The 19,531-nt window shown below is 34.7% G+C and overlaps 1 protein-coding gene across 3 annotated transcripts in view; it reads left to right on the top strand.

The window, feature by feature from the left end:
* LOC136025958 (somatostatin receptor type 2-like) overlaps positions 1-6,104 on the top strand; it is a 170,453-nt gene extending 164,349 nt beyond the window's left edge. For all 3 annotated transcript variants that reach the window (XM_065702069.1, XM_065702068.1, XM_065702070.1), the window contains one exon: positions 5,089-6,104. In XM_065702069.1, the coding sequence (XP_065558141.1) occupies positions 5,089-5,343 (255 nt within the window). In that variant the 3' untranslated portion in view covers positions 5,344-6,104. The remainder of the gene's footprint in view (positions 1-5,088) is intronic.
* Positions 6,105-19,531: the final 13,427 nt, after the last annotated feature.

Below are 19,531 nucleotides of genomic sequence, written 5' to 3'. Positions count from 1 at the left end.
AAAATGTGTAATTTTGTATTTTTTGCTAGAAGACAAATCACGGGTGCGTGTTTATTTGTTTGTTTGTTTTTTTTTGTTTTTTTTTCCAGGGGTGATCGTATCGACCAAGAGGTCCTAGAATGTCGCAAGAGGGCTCATTCTAACGAAAATGAAAAGTTCTAGTGCCCTTTTTAAGCGACCAAAAAAATTGGAGGGCATCTACGCCCCCTCCCACGCTCATTTTTTCCCAAAGTCAACGAATCAAAATTTTGAGATAGCCATTTTGTTCAACATAGTCGAAAACCATAATAACTATGTCTTTGGGGATGACTTACTCCCCCGCAATCCCTGGGGAAGGGGCTGCAAGTTACAAACTTTGACCAGTGTTTACATATAGTAATGGTTATTGGGAAGTGTACAGACGTTTTCAGGGGGATTTATTTTGTTTGGGGGTGGGGCTGAGGAGAGGGGGCTATGTTGGAGGATCTTTCCTTGGAGGAATATGTCATGGGGGAAGAAAAATTCAATGAAAAGGGCGCAGGATTCTCTAGCATTACTATAAGAAAACAATGAAAAATAAACATGAAAACTTTTTTTTTCAAATGAAAGTAAGAAGTAGCATTGAAACTTAAAACGAACAGAGATTATTACGTATATGAGGGGTTCTAAAAATACTTTAGCATAAAGAGCGAGGTATTTAGGAGGAGATAAATACCTTGCTCTTTATGCTAAAGTATTTTTAGTAATTTCAACTATTTATTCTACGGCCTTTCTGATTCAGGGGTCATTCTTAAAGAATTGGGACAAAACTTACGATTTAGTGTAAAGAGCGAGGTATTAACGAGGGTACAAACCCCCTCGTATACATAATAAAAATATAAGATTATGAAAGTTTGTTACGTAAGTTAATTCTTAAGTTACGTATATTTTTTACTAATAAAAACGTTCGTTAAAAATTAAAAGTTCTAGTTGCCTTTTTAAGTAACCGAAAAATTGGAGGGCAACTAGGCCTCCTTCTCCACCCCTTATTTCTCAAAATCGTCTGATCAAAACTAAGAGAAAGCCATTTAGCCAAAAAAAGAATTAATATACAAATTTCATTTTAATAATTTATGTGCGGAGAGCCAAAACCAAACATGCATTAATTCAAAAACGTTCATAAATTTAATAAAAAAAACTAATTTTTTTAGCTGAAAGTAAGGAGCGACATTAAAACTTAAAACGAACAGAAATTACTCCGTATATGAAATGGGTTGTCCCCTCCGCAATCCCTCGCTCTTTACGCTAAAGTTTGACTCTTTGCCACAATTCTACTTTTTAAAACAATTTAAAGCTTTAGCGTAAAGAGCGAGGGATTGCGGAGGGCACAACCCATTTCATATACGGAGTAATTTCTGTTCGTTTTAAGTTTTAATGTTGCTCCTTACTTTCAGCTGAAAAAATTAGTTTTTTTTTTTTTTATTTAATTTTCAAACAGAAATCAACCCACTGCGCTACTGCAGGTCAATGAAACAGTCCGAATGTTCAATTTTCGCTCCATTTTGGTACAGTACTTCAGGTTTGATTTCAATAGTGGTTATAAAGACATCAAATCCTGTTTAAATTAAAATTATTATCAGTAAATATCACGCTGAATCATAGCATCTTCTAATGTAGTAAATAAAATTTGAATTACTAAAAGTAATATTAAGCTAAAATTAGTAATTACAAGTTAAAGTTACTTCATAGTAATTATAAATTATAAACAATATAACATAATAATTACATAATTAACAAAAATATAAACTATTACAAACGTAAATCACTATGCTAGGGAAAAATTTTAATTTGAACTGAAGTTTTTAAAGCAAAAACTTTCTCAAAGGAATTTAAAAGGGAGAAGTTTTGCTCGAAAGATGTATTGTGCTTTCCTTTTGTCCATGTTCATTAAAGAAACATATTTAGAAAACTTCAGGAGAGTAAAGGAATGGTTAAGTATTTATATACCTCGTAGGAAATATTGTATCTTAAGCATGAATATTAAATATAAGAAAAAGACCAAACGAAAATTAAGTAAATGAAAAGATTAAATAAGAAAAGTACCACTCCAGACTATAAAAACTGGGGTGCTCCAAAAAGGGGTCTTGTATTGTGTTTCTGCAAGGAAGCTTATAATTGAAGTTAAATGAAGTTAAAATTAATTTAATATATTTTATTTTGTCAGGTGGACTCCTATGCAAAAATATAAACTTGACACTAATTTCGTCTACAGTGCAGTGGCGTAATTTTATCAAAATCCTGGGGAGGCGCAACTTTGGAGCCAAATTTCCCAAATCTAGTGAAAATGATAGCATAAGATGAAAAATTAGCCATATAGATACAATGGCAAAGATACACTAAATAAAACTGGCCCGTTTCTGTGGTTGCTAGAATTATGAAGGCTTATCTTAGTTTTGACAAGATTTTTGAAGAGACTAAGTTTCAGCTGAGGGGAGAGCAAGCTGATGTATGGATGAGGGCAATTTGAAGTCTGGGGGCAGTTGCCCCCTGTCCCAAAACAAATTAAGCCCCTGTTACAGTGGTTTGGGACTTCCCCAAATAGACTGACCATTTTGTTCGACTACAATAGGCTTGTAACTTACAGGGAATATAGTCTCAGATTGGTTTAGACTTACAGGGTACGTATAAAGAGTTAGTGGATAGGATCGGAATGTTTCATAAGCATCCTACAGAAAAAGGTAACTTCGCTTAGAAGGCTTTTAATAATCTTTTAAACTTAAAAAACAAGTTTTTTTCAACTGAAAGTAAAAAGCAATGTTAAAACTTAAAACCAGCAGAGCTTATTACGAATATAGGGGCCTGCTCCCTCCTCAGTACCTCGCCCTTTACGCTAAAGCTTGAATTTGTGTTCCAACTATTTAAGAACGACTCCTAAAACACACGGGGCCGTTTAATAAGAATTATCAGCTTTTTTAAAAGTTCTAAAAAAAGTTAACGTAAAGGGTGCAGTATTGAAAAGACGGCAGCCTCCATCATATACTCAATAATTTCTGTCCCTTTTAAGTTTTAATGTGGCTCCTTAATTTCAGGTGAAAAACTTGTTTTTTTTTATTTAATTTCTGATGGTTTTTTTAAATATTGCCGGAATTCAGCTTTTGCTCAATAGAAAATTCCCTCCCCCCAAGAAACATTCCTCCATGAAAAGATACTTCCACTTATCCTTCCAATTGTCAAAAATAACACTAAGAATATACTAAAAAAAAAATTAAAGGTGGTAAAAATATATATATTACGTCAAACATCACAAAATTGTCTACAACAGATCTGAACAACTGAAATGTAGGCTATGAGATGTCTCAGATAACGAAATATAGTCTGAGAATGTACTAATCAAGTCAAAAGGATAGGATAAAGTATCTACGTGGACAGAATATAAATCTGAGTGTATCTAAATTACTTTAATGTAACTTATAAATCGTCTCAAACGTTGGAAATTGCATAAGTAAGATCTTATTTACTAAAATATACTCATTAAACTATCTCAAATGACACCCGCAATTCCCACAGAGGATTTTTCTTTGTATAGGTAAATAAAATCTTGAAAGTTGTTATATAACTATGTAAACTTAAAATTTTGACATTCTAAAGGTTTCTTTAAACATTCTTGTAGTTATAAAAAAAGTTTGTGATTAGAGGAAGTTTTTTTAAGGTAAATTAGATTTTTTTCAAACTTAACTTCTCTTTACATTTTAATGTTCCAAAAAATATCCTTAAAAATCTATAGGTAGAAAACCAAATTACGAGCTAAAAATAATTCTATTTAGTTTTTTTTAAAGCAGAAGAGTTTGTTTCCAAATTTAATATTGAACTTATTTTATATTTTTAAAATTCCAAAAATTTTCTTTACATATTTTCTTTTTCTTGGTATGAACTGTTGCAGTAAAATGAAACTATTATAAAAAAAATTTGTTACATCAGCTGATTGTAGTGTCATTTCTGTGATACAAAGGACACAAGTTCGATTTATTGGTGAGTCAAGTTGGTTCGGAAAACGATTAACTGTGTGGAAAAAGTTGAACAAAGAATTCGTTAGCAACAATGTTATTACTTTAAAGGAATTATAGATATTCGTCAACAATCTTGAAGGAATTTCAATAATTTCTACTGCGACATCTAAAGACAGCTTGAACGTCCGCTACTGTCTGGGTATGTCTGCGAGAGCGCCAATTTCAGACTCCGTAAGTCACTGATTAGTCCAATCATTAAAAAAAACGTAGGTGCAAGGCCTAATAAACCTTGGAACACTTTTAGTTAAAATATATAACCCGAGGCCATTATAAGAATTTCTGCTAATTGAACAATATCAATTTTTTTTTTTATTTGAGCTAGTCTTATAGAAAATATCTAGCAGAATCCGCGAAAAGAACTTTGGTTATATGTTTCACATTTCCGTAAGAAAAACTGTTTCTTTCAAGTTTACTGTGAAAATGAACATAAGAGTATACTCATGTTTTTCCCATTAACTTCATACTCCTACTTTGATTAGTTTTTTTTAGGTTAGAGACTGCATTATTTCTTATTTTTTTGAAGTTTTCAAAAGTACGGGAAAATTGAAATTACACTCTTTTTTTAACTATTTGTTTTCTAGAAATGTAAGATCAGCATAGACTATTTATACCTCCGTATAGACTTCATCAAATTCATAAAGAAAACAGAACAGTGTTTTTATCTAGGCTTTTTTCTTTCAGGCTTGCACCTGCACAAGACGTATAGACTTCATCAAATATAGGAGGTAGAGTATAGACTCTACCTCCGTATAGACTTTATCAAATTCATAAAGAAAACAGAACAGTGTTTTTATCTAGGTTTTTTTCTTTCAGGCTTGCACCTGCACAAGACGTATAGACTTCATCAAATATAGGAGGTAGAGTATAGACTCTACCTCCGTATAGACTTCAAAAACAGAACAGTGTTTTTATCTAGGCTTTTTTCTTTCAGGCTTGCACCTGCACAAGACGTATAGACTTCATCAAATATAGGAGGTAGAGTATAGACTCTACCTCCGTATAGACTTTATCAAATTCATAAAGAAAACAGAACAGTGTTTTTATCTAGGCTTTTTTCTTTCAGGCTTGCACCTGCACAAGACGTCAGGACGTAAACGCACTACTTAATATTGACAATAGTATATTTACACATAAACGTTCAGAGAAGCAAAGCCGATCAAAAAATCCACAGAAGAAAATCCGAACAGCGACTTTGAATGAAGACGACAACGCTGTTGAGATATCCAATGTAGTTACATTAACAACAAAAGCGATGTCACCACCAGAGAACCCTACTGAAGAAATTAATGGAAATAAGCATGCAATCACTACGTTGTGATTTGTAGCACCAATGGGATTGGAAGGAAAGATCTGAGGGCTTTCGGTCCTCAAATTAGCTTCTCATGTGCCAGAATCCACTCTTTATATTTCAATGAAACTACATTTATTACCAAAACTAATGGAAAAGATTTGGGCCAATGTTAAAAAAAATTGAGGTATTGAATTTGATGGGGTCCATGGTAGAGTGTATTCCAGAAAATCCTGCTTACAAGCGGAAAGCCAAAAATCTCGGACATTTTCTTGTAGATGACCGTGTATTAGTATCATAACTTAGTGACTATATGTTCTTTTTTCATGTTTATCTTATGTATTTTTCTGGTTTGTTCCCTGAATCACTCTTTTCATTGATGTTTTTTGGTGAAAAAAAAATTAAGAATATATACCTTAACTTTAAGGGTTTATTTTTGTCTTGTGTAGACCACTTCGGGGTAAAAATATTGTATAGATAAATAAGATATGACGATGCTTTAGTTAAAATGGCTATTACGAATAAATCGAATTACCAAAACAACAAAATAAAACAAGATCAACGCAAAAAATATGTAATAAAAGTAAAAGAAAGAACGCGTAAAATAAATAACAAAGGGGACAACGTACCAAAGTTTTAAGTCATCTTTTACATTTTTGTATCACATTCCGAGTCTTGTATGAGGTTTGGGGTGAGCTGAAATATCCGGCCTAACCTTTTGTGGGTACCTATGAGTTAAAGGTCGCTTAAGACTGCAGTTGCCAGAAATATCAGCCAAGTATAACAGCTAAAAAACAGCTAAAAAACATTGTTAATGTTGCCATTTGCCACAAGACACATTTAGCCATTTAGCCACACATGACAGCTACAAAACACACGGATAATAGATATACATATCAATTAACAAATGAACTAACCTCCTTTTTATACAATCCTAATAAGGGGGGAATTAATGCCAGGTTTGCTTCTCATTCAATTGGACTTTCTTTCTTAGCTTTCTCTACAGTTAGCCATGACTTGATGCCCACAACTATTCCATTTTAATTCAAAATGTCAATTTTTTAAGGTATATAAATTAATCTGCATGTTCTTTTTTTTACTGAAAATGATTTATACTATAGTAGCGTTTGGAAAATTATCACTCTTGACAAATATCTGATGTAAAAAAAGAAAAAAAAGAAAAAGAGAGAAAAAAAGAGAGAGTATTTTCAACTATAAGACGATTCTACGTTTCAAACAGTTATTGGTAGCGAAGTGTATGGAGCGTTGCAGCTCAATAGTTAACAGAGCTACAATAATGCAAATAATACAAACTTAAATTTTGAAACAAGTTAAAGTACAGAAAATGTTTTAAAGATTAATCGTTTTTCTTGTATGTCTTCCCTTCTCATCCCGGTTTGTATTTTACTGCATACGCTCGTCATTTTGAATTTACGATTTTCCTCGAAGAAAGTTGTTGCGTAAAATCCAGAAGAAAATTCTCGACAATCCTTTCTGTTAACGCCTGTTAAAGCATATCCCTTAAACCATGTCTTATTATACAGGCAAATGAAGACACACCTTGAAATCGATTTTTGGCCAGGTGTTGTATATTTAAGAGCGGACAAAGTAAGGATTTTCTGACTTTGAATGAGGTAGATATTTCTTGAAAAAATACCAGCCTTTTGCGACTGCAGCGAAATGAGCCTTTAAAAATGTGATTGGTTTAGCTCAGCAATTATAACGAACCTGGATCCGTTTAAACTGTTGGCACAAAATATACATGTAAATAATTTGGCTTTAGTACAGGGTCAAGCTAATTTCTGGAGATATACCTTCACAATATAAAATGAGGAATGTGCTTGTCTAATCAAACAGGCTCAATGGTAACCGAGACTTTAATAAATAGAACTTTGATACGGATAGATATACCAAAAGCATTGGCTTATTATGCTGATTTCAAATATATAAGTTTCACTAAGTATAGTCTTACCAATTAACGGCTAGGAGACTGAAAAAAATTGCCCGATTTTCGAAAAAAGGGGAAATCATCCCCTAAGAGTAATAAAATCTTAATTAAAATCACATCCAGATTCAGCGTTTCAGAAAATCCTACTGTAGAGGTTTCAAGTTCCTAGCTGCAAAAATGTGAGATTTTGCATTTTTGCAAAAAGAAAGATCACTGATGCGTGTTTATTTTTTTTTTTTTTTCGAGGTGTAATCATATGGACCAAGTGGCCCTAGAATATCGTGAGAATTTATCGAACTTTAACGGAAATAAAAAGGTATAGTGCCCTTTTTAAGCGACCAAAAAGATTGGAGGGCAACTAGGCCCCTTCCCCCAAAATCGTCCGATCAAAGTTTCGAGATACCCATTTGTTCATCATAGTTGAAAGACTCAATAATTATGCCATTGGATATAACATAACCCCTCCCACAGCCCCAAGGAAAAGATCTTTAAGTTATAAAATTTGCCCATTGTTTACGCATAGTATTTGTTCTTGGGGATCATTCATACATTTTACAGGGGGGTAACGAATTTTCTACTGGGGGGGGGTCTCCACGGCGTAATTTTCCATGGAAAAGGAAGTTTTTGGGGTTAAACATATCAGGGGAAATCACACACTTGAGGAATTTCCCCGAATTCCTATACAAAATTCTTTTTATATGTCTTGCTTTCTCTTTTCCGTCTCGATTTTATGTGTAGGGCTGTTAAGGGTAATTGTTCTAGGTTTTTTTTTCACCGGAATTGAATTGTCTAGAGTATATTTCCGTGGGTAGGGTATTTCTCCGTGGAGGTGGGGCCAGATATCCTGGGATTATTTAAAAAACTATCTGTATTTAAATAAAGAAAACAAGTTTTTTCAACTGAAAGTAAGGAGCAACATTAAAACTAAAAACAAACATAAATTATTACGCATATGAAGGGGGTTGTCTCCTCCTCAACGCATTGCTCTTTACGCTAAAGTTTTAATTGTATCCCAATTCTTTAACGACTCCTGAATCACAAGAGTCGTTTAATTAGAACAATAAGAAGCTTTTTTAAAACTTCTAAAAGACGTTAACTTAAATAGTGGGGTGTTGAGTAGGAGGCAACCCTCCTCATATACGTAATAATTTCTGTTCGTCTTAACTTTTAATGTTGCTCCTTACTTTCAGTTAAAAAAATGATTTTTTTTTTTTTTTTTGTTTAATAAAAAAAAGCCTTAGCATTTTTCCCTGTTTGATCCATCTGTTATCAGTGTTCAAGGCTGTGCCCATGGCTTGGAGGCTAAGGATAGGGGTTGGCTTGACAAACAGTATTTTTTCTTTTAGCTTCATTATTCATAAGAAAAAATGTATATTTTTATATAGCGTAAATTTCTTAGGATTGTCTGTACCAAATACTTCCTTTGGACAAGGTCTAACTATTTCGTATATGTAAAACATATTTGTGCATATACAAATAAGTTGTATATTTCTTTATACGTTATATATTTATATATAACGCTATTTACATATTATGTTATGTATAAACGTTCCTTATACGTTTATATTTATATGTTGTATATATCCTTATACGCTATGATTTCCATGTATGTATCAAAAGTTTATAATATGATTGTTATAGCTAGTGTACCGATGTCATCTAGATTATAAGAAATAAATGTTTGACTATTTGATTTACTGAAGTGCTACGTTTATTTTTGTATTCAATGTTTAATAAAATTACTAAACATTATTGCCAACAGATGCAATGAAAAGATATTTATTCTATTGCGATTTACCATAATCTCCAGTAAAACAAGTGTGCCTGTACTAGTGTTGGAGATATTCAATATCGATGTTGATATATTTATATATCGGATCGTATATCAATATCGAATATCGAAACGTAAATATCGATATCGAAAACGATATTTGAATTTTTTGACCATTTCCAGTTTTTTCTGTTTTCTACCGATAAACGTCCTGCAGAAAAGATCCAACATAAAAAATTGCTCCGGGAATGACCGAGAAGGAAAACAACGATATATTTAATCCATTGAATCACAAATATTTTTATAGACCATACATACGTGTATCCATTAGCTGGCATAGCCTGTTCTCAAATTCAAATACGTTTAGTGAAGGCGGACTTTCAAATATTGCCAGGGACCTAGGCTTGGCTGTATAAAATACCTTTTAGGCTTATAGGCCTTGCTCAGATCACACGCATCACGATTGTCATATATGTGGATCCACGTATGTTCCCCCTGAGAATCTTCTCCAAGTTGAGAGTAAAGTAGAGATAAATGGATTTGGTATTTCTGGATGCTGAATCTGTATCAATAGATGGAAGTCCCGTGACAGTCCCTGTGATTCAGCAACGACAGAATCAAGCTAGTATGTGGGAGTAGATGGTAAAGTTTCAATAGTCAATGCAATGCATGCTTCGCCAGCAGTCGAATCCATAAAGGCTCTGTAGATGTTCAATAGCGAGTCTTTAGTCCTAAGAAAAACTGCTCCATTCAGGTTTTAGAAGTTTTTTAGTATGGGTCTCAGAAATATGTCGACGAGGTAATCCTGAAATTAATGTCCATGCCCGACACCAGTTTCCAGTCCGAGAGCATTTTCCAAGACTGATCAGTTAATCAAACAGTTCCTGGTAGCGACCTTTAAGTAAAGAGTGACTCGGCCTTAGTAACCGAAACTCTAAATAATGTGGTTTTGTCAATAATATATACATCAAAAGAATTGGCCTTTTATGCTGATTCCAAATACATAACAGTTTAATGTACCCATCAAAAGATAGGAGTCAAAGAATATACGTACGATTTTCGAGAAAGGGGAGAAACACCCCAAACAAGTCAACGAATCTTAATGAAAAGCGCACTATCAGAGTCAGCATATAATGAAACACTACTTATAAGGCTTCAACCTCTCATCTGCAAAAATGTGGAATTTTGTATTTTTGTCAGAAGAAAGATCACTTATGCGTGTTTATTTGTTGTTTTTTTTTTTGTTGTTGTTTTTTTTTTGCCAGGATTTCCGTATCAAACTAATATTCCAAGAATATTGGGAAAGGACTTGTTCAAAGGAATTGTAAAAGTTCTAGTGCCCTTTTAAAGTGGTCAAAATATTGGGGGGTAATTAGTCCCCCCCTCTACGCCCTTTTCCCTTAAGCCATCCAAACAAAATTTCGGGATGTTCATTTTATTTATTTTAGCTGAAATATCAAACAAGTGTGCTTCCTAAACATGGTTGTATCCAATATATTTTGAGGGAAGGAGGGGTAACAAAAGTTTGTCCTTTTTTGGGGGGTACAAAAAATTTTATAAGCACATCTAAACTTGTTTATATTCATTTTTGTTACGTTTTTACGAGTCGAGCCAACCTTTTTTTTTGGGGGGGGGGGTCAAACCCCCCACACCCCCCTGGATACAGCCTTGCCTCTGGATGTTACATGACCCCCCACAATCCGGTGGAAGGACTGTAAGCTATAAACTTTTCCTTTTTCTTTGCCGATCCGGTTTTTCACATAGAGATGTTAAGGGTAAATTATCATGATGTCCCCACAGTACCTGGGGGAACTGCTTTAAGTTCCAGATTTTGCCTATTGTTTACATAGAGTATTTGTTATTTGGAAGTAAAAAGAAATTATCTGGGGAGAGGAATTTTCTGCGGAGGGATGATCCACGGGAAGAATTTTAAATGGATAGGAAGTTTCCGAAGAGGAACTTACTAGGGAGAATTTTACACGGGAGAATTTGCCAGAACTTCTACACAAAATTAATCTTCCTTTCTCTTTGCCGATTCAACTTTACATTGTCAAAATTTACATTAGGGAAATTGTCAGGGGGAAATTTTAGAGAGGTTAAAGTTTTCTGGTGGACTTTTTCATGGGAGGGAGGGATTTCCCACGGGAGAAATGCTCTATTAGGAAGTTTTCTGTGGGAAAATCTTCATGGCGGAACTTTCCGCAGGAGAAATTCTCCTGCGGAATCTTCATGGGAAAATTTTCTGAGGTAACAATTCTTCCTGGGGGAATTTTTCGCGGTAGAAACTTTCCATTTGGAGGATGCAATTTCCAGAAAAATTTCCCGTCGAAGGGTTTTTCTTGCACGATTTAAAAAAGATCTTGTTCAAATGAAAGTAGGCTAAAGAGAATTTTCTATGGGAAGTTGACCGCTAGAAAATTTATGGGTGGAATTTTGGCAGGGATGGATTTATCGCGGGGGAAGGATGTTACACAGAAGGAACTTTCTATGGAGTAACTTTTGTTGGGAGAGGGGGAATTTTCCACGGAGGAGAGATGCAGATTCCCCGGCATTATTTGCCAGCGATCAGAAATTAGATTAAAAAACAAGATTTTTTCAACTGAAACCAGGGAGGAATATTGCTTTAAAAAAAATAAATCCTACTGCATGTAAGGGGAAATACCCCCTCTTCAATACCTGGTAAAATTTGACTTTTTAATAAGAAGACTAAAAACATATATGAGGGGCATCCGTTTCATATGCGTAATAATTTCTGTTCGTTTTAAGTTTTAATGCTGAACCTTACTTTCAGTCCAAAAACTTTTTTTATATTTAATAACTGAAAGGTAGAACCATTTTTCAGGGAAAAACAGTGACAGTTTGCTGATTTTGAATAACCAAAAGTGGTCAGTAGGTTATCTTTCTTTATCCTGAGCCCGAGGAATATCAAAACTTGATTTCTATAATATTCGGTTATGTAACCGAAGTTTATTTTCATTGTTTGATTTTATACTATTCAAAGTTTGAATAGTATAGTTCAAATAGTAAAACTCAAATTGGGCAAATTTATTAGGCTTAGGTCACTTGTTCGCCTGTGAATCCAAGCAAATTCAGCCCCCTCCCTTTTGCATACAAGTCCATTCAAAATTGTCCGTCATGTCAACCCGAAAATATCGCTCATCCCTCTGCTCTCTGACTATCTATCTTAGTTCTGCCCTAGGATGGATGGAAGATAGACTATCTATAAAAATTGAAAATGACATCATTTTTATACAATCCTGAAAAAGGCTTATGCCAGCTCTGCCTCTCACTCCGACTATCTGTCTTGGTTTTCCCTCCAATTAGCCATGGCTTGATAGCAAATTGATTTTACTTCAACATGATTTTTAATTCAATCTTTGAATATACTATTCGAAAATTACGCAAAATACACTTTAATTATAACTCTTCATTTAACTTTTACAAATCCAAGAGCTAATCTGGATAAAAACTAATCAAAAATATCGAAATCGATACATCGATTATTGAATATTGAAAGTAAAAATAGCGATATATCGATATATAGTTTAATCAAATTGTCACCCAACGCTAGCCTGTACGGCATTTTGCAATCCCATCGTGTTTGTATTTTGTTTTCCCTTTTTAATAGTTAATTTTTGAAATAGTGTTTCTTAGGGAAGTAAAGAGCAAATTTGAAACTGAGTTGAACAAAAATGACTATCGCTCCAGCCATGATATAAGCTGCAGATTCAGTGTGGGTTAATTCTAAAATTAAAGATTAATTTGAATCACTTATCCAAGAATATTCCACTTTAAGAAATCGTTTTGTAAATATCATAAATCAGGTTCCAACGCAAAGTAGACTGTGACAAATCCTACTGATAGGTCATTATCGTTTATTTCCCACTCAATTTCTTTATTGCACTATCTTTATCATAGTCTTTATTGCTCCGAAGACCTTCTTTTCTGTTTAAATTGGGGATATCATACGCAGTAGGGAGAGTTCATCAATACATTCCAATCCATTTAATAGCTGAAAAACTGGGGAAGGAAATATCCGTAGCTATAGATAGAAGTTATGGATGCATACAATGTGATATAATAGGCCTATTTTTTTCTAAAATTTAAAGTTCATTTTGTTTTGATCAGTGGTCTATGGACTTTGATAAAAATATCATTAATATCTTCTGTTTAATGTCTTATTACAGTGTTTATCGAAGCGTGGGTTGTGACCATGTACTGGGTCGTAAGAAAATTCTGCCGGTGAAAAATAATTCGAACCATAAAAAAATGTATACTGTTTCTTTCTTTAAGGATGAATTTTTGACATATTTGATAAATTTAGTGAACTGAATGTAAAAATAACTATCGCAACTTATTTACGATAAGGGAGATTTATATTTAGAAGCGATATTGGTTTCACTCCAAGAATATCTTCCCAGCCCGGGATACAATTAATAAGTCTACTTTTCTGACATTTCTTAAAAAAATACGCAGACTAAAATTTGCTTTTTCTGACAGCATTGAAAAGGAATTAATGTTTAATCTTAGTGGACAAGAAGTTGATAATTTGAGTGGGCCGTACCGGGTTAAAACTTCCCGCAACATTCGCCTGCAAAAAGTGTTTCAAGCTGAACCACTAGTTAATGTTTGTTGCGCTATCAAAAGAAGTATCCAAGTCTAAGTGAAGAAGTTATAAAATTCGTAACGCGTTCTGTCGCCACTTATGCGTGTTAAGGGGCGTTCTCATTGTCGTTCACACAATAATAAGTTTTAAGAGGATTGGATGTCAAACCTCATTTTAGAGTTAATGGTACATCACTATTTATAAGGGTACTTGTGTATTATTCAGAACACACTCAATAAGTGAAGTTAGGTTCTTTCATGAAACAAACTACAATGCAGGTATATTATATGAGAAAATCTTATTTCATAGCCACAGAGACAAAACTCAATTTAGTTTGCTATGCATAGTGATAGAAGATAGTGTCTGAACATGGATTTTGAATGAAGATTTGGGATTTGCCAAAAACTAAAAAAGAGGCAATTATATTTTCCAGGATAAGGGGTTGTTGCTCACAACAAAATCAAAATAATATTTCTGTTTTATTTTATTAGCTTAATCAAATGTTTGGGCTATATATTTACACATTAGGGGGGGGGATACATTAAATCAAATACTTAACTTAACCTAACCACCTCTATATATAAAATATTTAATTAAAATGTACCTGCATCGTACTTTGTTTCACAAAAGAACCTAACTTCACTTATTAAGTGTGTTCTGAATAATACACAAGTGTCTTTATTACTTGAATTATTATGCGCTGACAAGCAACTTCATCCTTCGTAGAGCAATATATGTGGAAACAAAGTTAACTTCATATTTACTAATGTTTTAAAATGAATTTAACTGTCAAGTTTTTAGTCTTTAATGTTTCTCTCGTACAACTAGTTTGATTTTTGTGTTTACGAAACAAAAATTAATGAAATTTACTAAAATGTTTTATTTCACAAGATAGATCGCTTTAAATATAAGCCACATATCAAGCCATAGTCAAGTAAGTTTGGATAAACTATTCTATTGGAAAGGACCTTTCAATTTAAGCGTCTTAGGCAGAGATGATTGGGCAATAAGATCATATTACTTTGGTTGAGCAGAAAGCCAAATCTGAGCAGGATGATACATGATCAGAGAAGGAAGTAAATTGATTAGTCAAGAAAGGGGTTATTGTTATCTCGTCCAGTGGAAAGATGTTTACGTAGGAAACTTTGCAGTTACACATACATAAAAATGATATCTTCAAAGTCTTCAAACCTCTATAGGAGCTTTAAAATAAATGTTTTTCAGATACCTAAATGGTTTAAGGAGGATCTTTCCACGGAGGATTTTTTCATTGGGGAAGGGAATTATCCATGGCGGAGGAGCCAGATTTCTCTGGTTTATTTAAGACGATCAGAAATTAAATTGAAGAAACAAGTTTTTTCAACTGAAAATAAGGAGCAACATTTAAACTTAAAACGAAAAGAAATTATCACATATATACTACTACTACTACTAATAACTCACTGCAGCACCAAGCCGCCTGAGGCCAACACAGCTACGCACGCTCCTCTTCCAACCTAATCTATTTAAAGCCTCCCTCTTTACACCCTCCCAGGAAGTTCCCATTTCCTTTAAATCTTTATTTATGACATCCTCCCAACCCAGACAAGGACGACCTGCTTTCCGTGTAGCCCCAGACGTTTGGCCAAAAAGGACAATCTTCGGTAATCTGTCATCCTTCATCCGTAGAACGTGGCATAGCCATCTCAACCTTTCTTTCATTATAGCCACAGAAAGCGGGATTGAACCACACTTTTCGTACAACCTACTGTTTGAAATACAGTCAGTCAGCCGGGTACCCAGAACAATCCGTAGGCAATTTCTCTGGAAAACATCTTCCAAACTTTTTTTAACTGTGAAAAAACACCCTGGGCCTTAGCAATTCTACTTTTAACATTTTCACTGCTCCCACCATCTTTACTAATAATACTACCAAGGTAACTGAAGCTCCCAACCTGATCAATCTTTTCGTTACCTAATGTCACCTGTTCATCTTCACTTATTCCTAGCCTTAGTGACTTAGTCTTCTTAACATTAATTTTCAAGCCTATTTTAGCACCCTGAACTCGTAAAACCTCTAAAAATTCATTCATTTTGCTCAAACTTTCATGTAATATGCTTAAATCATCAGCATAATCTAAGTACAGGAGCGTTCTTCCTCCCCATTTGATTCCATGGTCTCCAATTGCCTTTCCTGTGCTCCTTAAGATGAAGTCCATCAAAATGATCCATATAAAGGAGGATAGAACACAACCCTGCTTAACTCCTGATTTAATACAAAACCAGTTGCTAACCTCATTTCCTACCTTAACGGCAGCAGTATTATTCTCGTACATAGCGCAAATCATATTAATGTATTTTTCAGGTATACCATATAACGCCAAGACCTTTGTTAACGCTGTTCTATCAACAGAATCGAAAGCTTGCTCATAATCGATAAAACTGAGGACCAAAGGTGTTTGACAACGAAGGGACTTCTCAATTATTAACCTAAGAGTGAAAACAGGGTCGACACATCCTCTACCTTTTCTAAAACCGCATTGTTCTTCCCTTAAAACTTTGTCTACAGCATGTCTCAGTCTAAAAAGTATCATATTACTCAGTAATTTGCTACCTACAGAGACCAGACTAATGCCTCGATAATTACGACACTCACTCTTGTCACCTTTCTTATACAGTGGTTTAATTAAGGTTTTCCTAAAATCATTGGGTACTTCCCCTTTTTCAAAAATCATGTTCATAATCTTCAGTAGCTTATTCCTAACCTCAGAGCCACCATATTTAAGAAACTCATTAATCATACTATCAGCACCTGGGGCCTTATTATTTTTTAATCCTTTAAGTACTGTCGCTAATTCTTCCTCACTAAACAAATCTTCCTTCACATCCAAGGTATCACATACTTTTTCATTTTCATCTATATCTTTTCCTGCAACTGTATCTCGGTTTAGCACATTCTCAAAATGTTCCACCCATCTTTCTTTAACTTTTTCCTTATCACTAATTGTGGCCCCATTTCTATCTTTAACTGGGACTAGTCCGGATTGGCTACTCCCTTTCAATTTATTAACATGCCAGTATAATATTTTACTATTATGCCGTCTAGCCGCATCTTCCAGATCCTCAGCAATTTTATCACTTTCTTTACATTCCTTTTGTTTTCATACGACCTATCACTCAGATAATTCTTATACAAACCCCTTCTACTCTCTATTAAACCTAAAGCATTTTCACTAATATTCCTAGTTGCAGTCTTAGCACTCTTCCCTAGGACACCATCAACAACTTTACAAATTGTTTTTCTGAAATTATTCCATCCATCTTCCACATTGTCAAAATTTAAACTCTCAAGTTTAGTACTCAACTGTTCCTGGAATTTTTTTCTCAAATTTTCATCCTGAAGTCTACCAACATCATAACTTTCCAGGAGGGAGTTACCCTTCTGAAATTTCAGCTTTAAATTAACCTTAGACACTACTAGATGGTGATCTTTACTTTTAACATCAATAACGGCACTCCTATACATCCTAATATCTTGTATTGATCCTGCTAGTCTTCTGTTTACAATAACATAATCAATAAGGTTTGCTGTCTTACCATCACATGAATACCATGTCAACTTATGGGTCATTTTGTGACCAAACACCGTATTGGTTATAACTAGGTTGTTATACCTACAAAATTGCAAAAGCCTATAGCCATTGCTGTTTTCTTTTCCTACACCAAATTTACCTAGGCTAAGATACCATCTATCCCTATTTCTACCAACCTGGGCATTAAAATCTCCTAGCAAAAACACCATATTTCTACCTGGTACCCTGTCTATTTGCTCCTGTAACTGTAAGTAAAATTCATCTGAGTCACTAGTATCTCCATCAGTTGGTTCAATGGGGGCATATACTACTATAACTGATACCCTAAACTTTTTAGTCATAAAATGAGCAATTAGTATTCTATTATTAATACCTTCCCAGCCTAAACAAGACTTAGCAGCTTCCTTATTCATCATGAGCCCTACTCCCTGTCTATGTACCCCATCCTTCCTGCCTGAGTAAACAAATTCTATGTCACCTAATTTCATGCTTCCTATCCCTGGGATGAGTTTCTGAAACTCCTAATAAATCCAGTTCAAACCGTCTGAATTCGTCAGTCAAAATGTCGATGCGATATTCATTTTTTAACGTCGTAACATTCCAAGTTCCAATTTTCATGTTCTTTAAATCTTTGAAATTATTTTGGCCTCAAGAAAAGCAGTGATCCTGGATACCAGTGCAGGATGGGGACCAACATATCTTCTCAAGTCTACACCGAAGCGCTTAAGGGAGGCTTAGAACCGGACAGCAAGAAGTCCCTGGGACCTCCAGTAAGTTGGAGGCTTTGTGCAATCCTGGGCCCATCTTGGTCACAACATGGTTTTCAGCACTTGGCGATGCTCTTCTATCAACAAGAGTCGAAATTCTGCACAGACAATCCCAAGCCTATTACCTCCGACTCATTATATATTCATGCCTACAAATATTATGCTACTACGGGGAGGCAGCCCAGAAAAATATCCAATAATCAGAATCCCGTACGAGTACTGTGTTGTTTAGTAGGCTATAATTTAATCGAGGGGCGCCACTCCTCAAGTGGGAAAAATTGACCGCAAGTTTCCCAGTCTTGCAGGTACCCCGAAAGGGTCGAGGCAGCCCTTTACAGAGGCCGTTGTCCATAAATCTGGATCTTATGCCCTGCCGCAGTTGTCCTCCTATAGAGGATCCTCCCACGATGTTCTGCTTCACCATGCAATTTAACCCATTACTGGGAGAAGGTTTGTAACTCATCTGACGTGTGAACACGGCAGTGGGCCATGTTGAGTGTACATTTGAGGGGCCTTCTTCCTCCTCCACCTGTAATTAAGACCCCCAGGGGAGGGTTTCCCAGTTTCTATTATGGACCCCACTGGGACAAGGTCCTTCTTGGTCTAAGCCTCCTATGGAGCTACTCTACCTATCTGTAGGGCATTCCCCTATCTGTTGTCCTCTACCAAAACCTAGCATGATTATCTAATAATTAACTAACTAATGCAACTAATAAATAGTAGCAGTAAATTGCAGCTTTACTTTAATTTAGACTATAAAGTAAAGGACAAAAATAACACATACAAGCTCTGTTGTCCTTTGCTAAAACCTAGCATGCAAACTAATAATTAATTAACTATTGCAGCTAATTAATATTGTGCTAAAGTACAACTTTCCTTTTAATTTATACCATAAAATAAAGAAAACACAAAAAAGCTCTATTGTCCTCTTCCACAACCTAGCATGTTAACTAATAATTAACTAATAAATAACCCATTTGGCCTGATTGCAACACCTCACAAGCCACACCTTATAGAAAACACCTTTAAGAATTTAAATGAAGAAGAATAACTTATTAAAAACTCTGCTAATACTGCAAAAGTAGACCTAAGTAGCCAATTTAGCCTGTTTGAAACATCTCACAAGCCAACACCCTATAGAGAACACCTTTGAGAATTCAAATGAAGAAGAAAACTTATTAAAAACTCTGCTAATATTGCAAAAGTAGACCTAAGTAGCCAATTTAGCCTCTTTGAAACATCTCACAAGCCAACACCCTATAGAGAACACCTTTGAGAATTTAAATGAAGAAGAAAACTTATTAGAAACTGCTAATACTGCAAAAGTGGACCTAAGTAGCCAATTTAGCCTGTTTGAAACATCTCACAAGCCAACACCCTAAAGAGAATACCTTTGAGAATCTAAATGAATAAGAAAACTTATTAGAAACCGCTAATACTGCAAAAGTAGACCTAAATAGCCAAATTAGCCTGTTTGAAACATCTCACAAGCCAAAACCCTATAGAAAACACCTTTGAGAATTCAAATGAAGAAGAAAACTTATTAAAAACTCT

This window comes from Artemia franciscana, chromosome 4 (genome assembly GCF_032884065.1).
Source record: "Artemia franciscana chromosome 4, ASM3288406v1, whole genome shotgun sequence".
Taxonomy (NCBI): Eukaryota; Metazoa; Arthropoda; class Branchiopoda; order Anostraca; family Artemiidae; genus Artemia; species Artemia franciscana.
The sequence above is the reverse complement of the archived record's forward strand: the minus strand, read 5'-3'. Positions and strand labels throughout refer to the sequence as shown.